We start from the raw sequence: 10,708 nt of genomic DNA, 5'->3' as shown, positions 1-10,708 counted from the left end.
AAAAATGGGGAAGGAGAAGGCGAGTGGGGATGGAGGTCCCCAAGTGACCGAAATAACAAGTTAAAAAATTGGGAGAAGAAAGTGAGAGTAGTAACAAAAGAACCCCACATTGTTTTCTCAATCCCTTTCACTCTCACTCTCACGTCTATTTCTAAACGTTTGTCAATTTACTAATGTCCACTTCTCTTGATGTGAGATTGAGACACCATTTGATTAACAGGATAAGCCTTTTTCCTCCTCTGTTTACTTACATTTCCAAAACTTGTAACGTTTGCTCCACACACCCCTTAACTTTTTTTTATCTTTTTACTCCAAACACAACCCATCTTTTGTTGTTTTAAAGGCTCTATTTTTCTTTTCACTTGATTTAAATTATTTCCACAGTCAGCATCATTAAAGTTCTACTTGAATGTATTTGAATTGAATGATCAAAGATATTTTGAATCTTCAATAAAGAAATGACCTGATAACTACTGCTATTTGCAGTTTGTAACAACAGAAATGGACCAAATGGTGGGTCTGAATTGCTACAAGCGTTCACTATGTATAGGAAACAACAGTTATCAATCAATTGTTGCATTATTTATCTTCTTTACTATAATTATAAACATTGAATGTCACATCCCAGTTCGTCAAAGAATGAGGCTAAACTTTAGTTTATCGACCCACAATCTAATCTTATAAACTCTTTCTCACAACCCGACCTAGCAACTCACAATTGGACAGACATGATACATTGCGAGCTGTCACAATGCGATTGTAAGAAGAAATTTGCAAAATTGGACTGTAAGTGATATTGCCTTAGATTATATGGGTTGATTCCCTACTTTTTAAGTAAGTAGACGCATTTTGCATAAAGGACTTGCAAAAAAAAGTAGACGCATTTTGCATAAAGGACTTGCAAAAAACCCCAAAAGCAAACCCTACTTTATACTACAGTGTGACCCTATTCATAGAAATTGATTCCACCACACAGAATCAGCATAGAAAACATGTTCACTTCATTTTGTAATTTGTAGATCAGATCTCCTGTAGTGTCAACGTTGGCTAAAATAATGCCAAGAAAATCGGAACTGATTTTCATTTTTTAAGCTTCCCTGGCAACAAGCGCACAACAGAATGGTAAGTGTTAACACGGTTTCAAGATACTTGTTAAGAAATCAGAGGAGAAAGCAATAGCATGAAAATTGATCAGAACTTAATTTCCTTCTTCAGGTGTTGAAGAACTAATAGAATTTCACAAACTCTCTGCAGAACTGGTTACTGGTGGACATTTACAAGAAGAACACGAATGTTTTGTCTCATTAATTCACATAAAGCTTCTTGAACGAATATGAGAATGAGAACTCACCAGCTTCATAAATCATGCATCCAACACCGATCCTACCCTCACAACACATATGTAATATACCGAGAAACCAACCTGAAGCAGGTGAAAATAAGCCACGAATCGCAATATCGAGTGCATGCCTTGCAACGGATAAGCACTAAGCATAGTTTACATGAACATCTAATATTCAGGAGATTATTTTCTCTTTCAATATCTTGCCTCCTTTGAAGCTAAAATACACTACAGCCTCTAAATTAGTGTCCTTAATCCATTACACACAACTTCATTTACGAAAGTAAACATGCAAGCGTCAAATTGCAAAATGTAACAGTTTGAAGGCTAAGGAAAAAGGTGCGAAAAGTTAACCACCCAGTTCGGCTCTAGAGCAGCTCCTCTATGCGTGCAGCAATATACTTTGGATGACACTACTAAATGAACTGTGAAATCACTATATGCTCATTAGGATAGCCAATATGTCAAGTGCATGCAATTTATTTGCGTAGCTTCCAGAAGATGTACGAAATCATTTACCAGATATTAATAATCCTTCAAAGAAATGAACCAAAAACTTCACAGATACAAGATAAACACTACATGCATAGCTGTAAAAATATGCAACAGACTGACCAGCTAAACATCATAAATGTATTTTGATGTGTAACTGTACTCGCACATGTGAGGGTCTGTGCATGTTGGAAAGAGAAAGGATACATGCCGTGCTGTTTAAAAGTTGGAGCATTCTCTAAAATAGAGATGAGGACAAGATCAACTTACACTGTCTTACAAGGACTTGATAAAATGAGAAAGACTGCTTACCAGAGCAGTAGGCAATTCATTACGTTGAGGAACAATTTTCAGTCTGGCAGATTCCAGACCAGGCCCAACGGGTAAATCTGAACCCTCCCAAACAAGTAGCGGAATTAGAGGAAATTCAAATTACTATACAGGAGACATACATATATGTGTGTGAATACACAACACAACTGAGAAAAGTGAGAAGTTGAGCTTAAACTTGCATCACAAATCTTGCAGCTTTTATTGCTCTTCAAATTTACATAGGTTATATGATAAATGTAGAGAACACTCTTTTTGACTTCAACAGACAGTAGCCCGAGCTTTGATCGGGGTACAGTGCTAACTCTTTCTATTTTACCTTCATCCTATTTTCTTCAGATTAATATAAAAAACTTCCACACATATTCTTATCTATGGCTCCAATCATACTTGCATATATGCAGCTTAATCAGCCAACACATTCTCCAATCTCCCCTCTCTGAATACTTTTATCATTTTAAATGTTTATGCTAACCCTTAATAAAAAGAGCCTAAGCCTAAAGGAAAAGGCCAACAATTCTATTTAAACTGTAAAACACTAGCTCACATACGTGGCAAAATTACTTAGCACAATTCTTACATAACCCAAAAACACATACTGCGCAAAAGGATCTAAATATAGATCCAAGCTGCTCAATGTTATAATTTGACTAATAGAACAGAGGGATACGAAAAGAAGACCTTTTGGTTAAATAAGCTATAACGCTATTTTGAGTAAACACTGATCCCAAAAGCTTAAACCAATAAAAAAGAATCCAATAATTTTATCTAAACTCTGAAAAAATTATTAATTATTATCCAGCATACCGGCTAGAAAAATCTTCAATGGCATGACAATCATCAAACTTATGTAAGCATGGAACGAAATAGCAAGTTTTCAAAAGGCTTGTATAAGTTTATCATTAACTTTCTGTACTTCCTTTTTTGGCATGAAATATCAGGTTTTCTTCTTCATGTTTCATTTTATATAGATAACCTAAGGTCTTAACTGGCAAGACAAAGATGTAAAATGTTCACCTTTACTACATCTGTAACAACTCCTCAGTTAGCATTCCCAAGATGTTGAAAACATCCCAGTGTGCCATCATTCATGATCTGCTACATCTAAAGTACCATCACAATATTAAACTCGTATTATAGGTAGCAGTGCTACATAATGAACACATGTTTAGGGATCAACTGGAAGGAAACCAAAAGGCGAAGATTTTCTTAGGCAAATCACATAGAAAGATGTCAGAATATAGCAGTAAATACAAAATACCTCTTCAATGAAAAAAATTTAAACATGGAAAGCGATAAAGACCTGTCATAGAGTAGAAAATCTTCAAGAAATCGCCCCTCCATAAACCGACCAGGCCTTAGAAAAAGAATACACGATAAACAAAATACCGTATAATCTCTAAATAAAACAAAGCACAGAACAATAAATCTCAAATCATAAAATGTGCACAGTGAGTAAAAACAAGAGAATTTTTATAAACTACTAAAATTATATGATAATATAAATATATCGAAGAAAGTATATATCACAATTTAATTAAAAAAAGCAAAGAAAAGTCTACCATAAAATCCAAACTTACAATGATTATTAACCCAAATAAAATGTCTAACAAGAAGATTCTCACCACAAAATTCTTCAACCAAAGGCATACTAATTCACTAAAGGTAAAAACATGAAAACTAGCCATTGGTATTGACACAATCCTACTTCTACACAATATATGCAAGAAGAGTGAAGATTTCCAACCAGGTTTCCCCATCCAATATGTGATACTCCAGTTAAAATCAACAGCAGCTTACCAATAACAGAAATGAGTGCACCACATGCAAGTACCACAATTGCTATGAACAAAGAGTGATGACCAGTCAATTAATTGAAGTCAGCACTCATTTCCTTTTGCTTCAGTTCCAATGCCATGCGTTCATTCTCAAGCTTCATCCTCTCATTTTCCATCTTCAACTTTTCCAATTCACGATCTCTTTTCTTGCTAAACCTCTGCCACTTGAATCGTTGTCTCTCCAGTTCCAGCATTTCAACTTGAATCTGTAACTTCTGTTCTTCTAACTGAAGTGTGCGAGATTCAATCCACTGCTTCTGTAGCCAAGCTGCTCTCATATTTTCAGGTAAGACTTGATTCATATCAGCTTGTGCAACTTGTGGATGGGTGTAAGAGCTTTTGTTGAACTCATGAGGATTCGTGGAATTCCCAAGACAACTATCTTCATGGCCAGGACCTTGTCTCAGCCTTTTAGAAGAGCTCCCTGGCACACCATATGTCATCCTGCTATCCCCATGTGAAACATGATTCTCCTCAAACTCATCATGATCATCAGTCTCCATATCTTGATCATCTTCATCAGGATCTTGTTGATGCCTCCTCACATCATCACTTTCATGGTCATCTCTATTTCTAAGAGCCAACTGCAGGGAACGCTGCAACGCAGGATCATGAGGCAAATGTAATCTATTCCCATTATGGTAAGAACACATCTCTTCATAAAATAGATGTTTGGAGTTTAATATTTTCCTAACATCATCCTTCTCTTTCTCGTTTAAGTAGTCTATGACATCCAACAGATGAGGATTCTCAACAACCTGGCAAGATGTGCCTCTTCCAAGCATATCATTAAGCCTCTTATACCTTTTATTGAGGTCATTGAACTTATCCTCACATTGCTGAGGGGAGACATTAAAACCCCTCTCAGCCATGACCTTTGACACCGATTTCCATTTACCCTTTTTCTGTAAAACTGCAAACTTCCTTCTAGCACCACCACCACAATCCAAGCCCGTATCCTCACCTATATAAGACACGGCAGTAATCAAAAGTCTAACCATCTTATCAGTCCACTTTACACGCTGCCAGGGTGACCCTTTCTTCCCTTTAGTTGCATCATTATGACCTTCACCACCATCTTCAGTAAAGCTCGGATCTTCATCATCACTCACCGAATTTTTTCCTCTTTCTCCTTTATTGTAATCAGCCATTGATATTGTTTGATCACAACTTTGCATGGTCCCAATTGTGAGAGGAAATCCCTCTTGAATCGAGGGACGAACCGAAGACCCTTGGTGAGGAATAGGATGGTGATGTTGGTGTAAGGTGTGTGGATGATGTTGAGCTTGATGATGAACTCTCATTGATCCTTGCAAGTCAAGACCCCCAAAAGAGGCCCCACCTGGAATCATGCCTCCTTGTGATAAATTTCCTTCCATTGTTTGATTAATCAGTCTAATTAGATCACAACCAAGAATCCATTTCCAATAAAAACCCTAGTGCACATGCATTTCTAGCTTCTTCTTAAACAATTCATCTACGTTCCATCAACACAATACCGCAAAACCAAGCACACCCACTTCTTGTTTTTCACTACCAAAGCATTTCCACAAATCAAACTAACTTCCACAAATACTTGTACAAAAAACCCAATAATCTCATCACATCAACTTCTTAAACAATTCATCTACGTTCCATCAACACAATACCGCAAAACCAAGCACACCCACTTCTTGTTTTTCACTACCAAGGCATTTCCACAAATCAAACTAACTTCCACAAATACTTGTACAAAAAACCCAATAATCTCATCACATCAAACCAAACAAACAAGATAAAAACCACAAATTTCACAGACTAAAATACCAAACACACATACCCACAAAAATCCCACCTCCAAAATCACCAAATAAAAACAAACCCAGCAGTCAAAACCAAAATCAAAAATTAAAAATCCAATCTTTACTTCTCATCAAATAAAGAAGCAGAACCACTTATCTGCAAAAAATCAACCCATAGGGCACAGCAGAGCTCAAAGACAGCCTTCCACTAAACTTAACCCGAGAATCCAGGGCCTAAGATCACATAAAACACATCAGCTTTCAGAGCTTTATACAAGAGGACACACAGAGAGAGAGAGAGAGAGGGGTATATGTACATATGTAGTTTGTATGTGGGGGAGCTTTGTTTATTTATTAAGTACTTATAAAGAAAAGTGCTTATATATAAATGAAAATAAGCAGCTTCTTTAGCAGGTTCAATGTATGGGAGGATCCTTAGTGGGTCCAATTAGGCATATTTTTTCATGTCACACTCCCAAGTCCCAACAATTTTGCTATCAAGGTGAAAAGGCCTACTGTTTTGAGCTCTTATTTTATAGAAAAATTAAAAAATTATTTACTATTTTGATTAAAATACAATTTTATTTTATTTTTATAGGTGAGAAACGAATTGTATCACGTTATTAGTATCTTTTTCTAATTAGGATAAAAATTTGTATGTCACGTTATTCGTATGTTTGTCTCATCAATATTAAGACATGTATATCATTTTATTCATATATATATATCACATTATTTGTATCTTTGTCTAATTGGTATAAGAATGTGTGTATCATGTTTAATCGTATGAAAGATTTGCTTGATTAGCTAGAAGAATCAAAACAATAATGTTGAATTAGTAAATTCATTTTCATGTATAAATAATGTATATATATTTTTTTTAATTAGTATAAAGACACATGTCACATTATTGGTATTTTTATCTAATTAGAATAAAGATGTGTGTCAAATTATTTGTATATTTGTTTAAGTAGTAAAAGTATATGTGTTGTACATTTATTCGTATTGAAAACTTGCCTGATTATTATAGTAGAAGAATCACAGCATTTATGTATTGAATTAGTAAATTCATTTTTATGGATAAATAGTTTATAATTTCTTTAATTAATATAAAGACATGTGCCACGTTATTTGTACATTTATCTGGTTAGTGTGTCACGTTATTTATATCTTTATCTAATTAGTGTAAAGACGTGTGTTGTTATTCGTATCTTGTCTAATTAGTATAAAGATGTGGGTATCACTTTTATTCCCATTGAAGACTTGCCTGATTAGTATAGTTGCGAAATCATGAAAATTATGCATTAAATTAGTAAATCAAATTTTATGCATGTCTGGAACATTAATATATTTGTTAGTTAGTATAAGGATATATGTGTCACTTTATTTGTATCTTCATCTAATTAGTGTAAGGGCATATGTATCATGTTTATTCATAAAAAAAGACTTGTCTAATTAGTACAATCGAAGAATAATAATAATTATGTATTGATTAGTAAGTTTAGTTATATGTATACATGATGTATTAATGTCATTGTTTAATTGGTACTAGGACGTATGTCATGTTATTTCTGTATTTATCCAATTAGCATAGTATATCAAATTTATTTGTATAAAAATCTTGCCTAGTTAGTATAGTAGAAGACATGACAATTGTGTATTGTATTAGTAAATTCATTTTTATGTATATATGATGTCTTAATATCTTTGTCTAATTAATACAGGGTTGTGCGTGTTAAACTATTTTTATCTCTAATTAGTATAAGAACATGTGTATCGCGTCTGTTTAACTAAAAGACTTGCTTGATTGGTACAGTATAAAAGAATTACAATAATTTTTCTTATTATATTAGGGTTTGTATGCTACCGTTTATTGGAGTAAACTTTATAAAAGAAGAGTTTATTGGAGTACAACTTATGAAAATATATCTTTTTATGAAAAAGTTGTTAGCAACTTAGTTAGGAAAATATAAAAGAGTTTTCTAGTGTTAATTTACAAAAAAAAGGTTTTTTAGTATACAAGAATAAATTAAGTCCAATTTATAAAATATAATAATGATACTTTTGAAATTTCAAAACTTTAAATAGGCTTAAAAAGAGGAGCTTACGAAAAAAGCTCAAATTTTGAACTTCTTTCGCAAGAGGTAAAAATAGTTTATTTTAAAACCCATAAACTCTTTTGAATGCAATCAAATAACGGAAAAAGATTTGAAAATCGCTTATAACTTTAAGGAAAATAATACAGCCACCGATGGTAGTGCACCAAATGACGTGATAAAATCCTGATCGTTAATTAATATTAAGTTAAAAATAATCAACGGTCAGGATTTTGCTACGTCATTAGGTGCACAAATTCGGTGCACTACCGTCGGTGGCTGTAGCATTACTCTAACTTTAAATGAACCCTTTCGGTTATAAGATAAGCCAAACTAAACATACTCTTATCCATATGGCAGTGTCTTATTTGTATCGAAGTTGAACACAAATAAAATGATAAGTTCATTACGCCTTTTAAATTCTCTAAAAATATCTTATATGCATTTCCTTGAAAATCGATTGGGTGAACAGACAATTATTAAAAGGCCTCATAAATTAGTATCTGTTGATGTATGATTTTGACATCAACGACTTCACATGTGCAAAGTGTTAAGATAGTCTTAAAAATTACACGTGATTAGATGTGTGATATTTGGTTAAAGGTCACAGTAGCATGCAAAGACTTAATTTAAAGGAGACAGTGGGAATTTTTATACTGGTTCGAATGCTTAAAACGATTTCTACATCCACTGTTTTATTTTATATAAAGGTTCTTGGTGATTGGCCAAGTTTACAAGAGGTCGCGAATGGCGAACAAAATTACAAGAGCTTGGTATTCATAGAGAATATTAAGTCAGTCTCTTTCCCGTGGGTTGTTTGTGCTATTTGCTTTGTTGAATTCAAAGAACTCTCATCCCAATTTTGTGAGGGGGAGTCCTCTATTTATAACCGCTGAATTTAAGGTAATGATTACAAGTCTACAAGTGGGAAGGTGTCATGCAAGTCTTTCCTTATTTCTCATTGGTTGATAACTTAGGAGATATCCTTAAATTATATGGGGTTTGGATAGGTGTGCGAACCAAATTCATTTACAGACAAAACTTGAGTCTACTGAGTTGGTGACAACTATATTCTCTCTGTCTTGGGGCAACATGGCAGATTATGGGTGATGCAAAGCCTTCCTGAACTCTAATTGATGTTTGCTGATGTAAGCTTACGCCAGCCCTGATTTTTTTTAGGCATAATAGTATCAAAATTATTTGTACATTTAATTCTATTAATTAAATGAATTGGTACGCGAAGAAGACTTTATATTCTTTTACCTTTTTCAGGTATATCTTTTTATTAGTGATCTCTTTTAAGTTTGTATATAAAGCATTAAATTCTTCTTTTTATTAGGCATATCTTCCAGATTTATGAAGATTTGGAAAAAGGGTATATGAATGATCTTTAGAATTTCATAAAAAAGTTTTAAACCAATTTTGGAATAAGATGTAAGTGGCATCTTTTCTATTTTTTCAATATATATATTTTTTAAAATAAAGGTCAATATAAATTATTTTATGTGTATATTTTATTGGGGTTTTAGTTTGTTAATTCCTTTTGTATAAAACGTAAAAGAATAAAACATTTAGGACATATTCATGAATGTATGTGATACTTGATGATTAGGTGGGTCTCATGAAATTGATATTTATTATATTTTTAATATATATATATTATTATATTTGTTGAATTTAATACAAGATTATGTATCTTGTTCTTGTACGCAATTCTTGTGAACAATTTATTCTAAGAAAAATTAAAAAAAAATTAGAGTCTCTGTTATGAGCTTTGTCTTTTATACAACTTGATGACCTAACTTTTTGGGTTTACAGTATATTAGTATATTATTAGCTGGATAAAAATTAATAGGAAAATGTTACACTCACAAACTTTATTTCACAACCTTAATGTGGTAGTTTGTAATTGGTCAGCTCGCAATAGGTTCCACTTGATAAATTACAGTTGACCAATTACAAGTTGTAAGAAAAAATTTAAGAAAAAATTTGTGAAAAGAGATTATGGGTGTAGTATTGCTCAAATGAATAATATGTGGGTGGAAGCGTCATTTCAAACTAAAAGTACAAAAGAATGAAGTAGAAAGTAGAGGCGGCATGTGGAAGCCACATTCTTGTCAAAGAATAGATGTCGGCCTTCTAATTTTGGTTTTTAATAAATGGTCATATTTCAAGTTTGGCATGGAAAGGAGACAATATAATTACTAGAAACCCCTTGTCATTTCTCAAATATAGACAAAAGTCACAAAACCGAACCTACTCTAATTGATTTGGGTTGAGTTGAAATCTGAAAGGAAATTATGCACTAACAAAATATTTCCTACTTGAATGAATCTATGAGAAGCAAAACCTTGAGCAAATATGTCTGAAACAACAATCAAATTCATAAGAGACACAAGCAATTTTACATGGAAAAACCTCTTCGATGTGAAGAGATTAAAAAACCACGGGATCAAATGATTTACTTAAATCCATTATAGTAAAAAGTGTTTACAACAGCCACAAATCACCAATAATATTCCACACAACTCTAACAAAGTGAAATACGCAAAAGGGTTACGAAAAGATAAAGAGTAAAATCACTAACAAAGCACCCGAAATTCAGGCTGTATAACTCCAAACTCAGCCATTAAAATCGAAAACCAACCGGCCAGATTGAAGAGCCAAACGTCCTCTACATTTTGACCAAAAATCAGGTTGATCAGACTGGAGATGACCTTCCGATAGTCAGGTTGAAGAAGGACCAACACACTGAAAAATTCTGCAACTTAACTCTTTGATTTGGTTGTATCTCAAAAGGCAAAACTCTACAAAAAAAGATGGCTATCA

General features: G+C 33.4%; 1 protein-coding gene across 1 annotated transcript; it reads right to left on the bottom strand.

The window, feature by feature from the left end:
- Positions 1 to 4,034: 4,034 nt before the first annotated feature.
- On the bottom strand, positions 4,035 to 6,025 carry LOC116121795. Its single transcript, XM_031407733.1, has one exon. The coding sequence runs from the start codon at positions 5,379 to 5,381 to the stop codon at positions 4,035 to 4,037; it is 1,347 nt and encodes a 448-aa protein (XP_031263593.1). The 5' UTR covers positions 5,382 to 6,025.
- Between the last annotated feature and the right edge of the window lie 4,683 nt (positions 6,026 to 10,708).

This window comes from Pistacia vera, unplaced genomic scaffold, assembly GCF_008641045.1.
Source record: "Pistacia vera cultivar Batoury unplaced genomic scaffold, PisVer_v2 Contig1287, whole genome shotgun sequence".
Taxonomy (NCBI): Eukaryota; Viridiplantae; Streptophyta; class Magnoliopsida; order Sapindales; family Anacardiaceae; genus Pistacia; species Pistacia vera.
This window is presented reverse-complemented; position numbering and strand designations above follow the sequence as displayed.

Excerpts from the sequence above, each read along its gene's own strand:
- LOC116121795 (XM_031407733.1), bottom strand. The coding sequence starts at position 5,381 with ATGGAAGGAAATTTATCACAAGGAGGCATGATTCCAGGTGGGGCCTCT.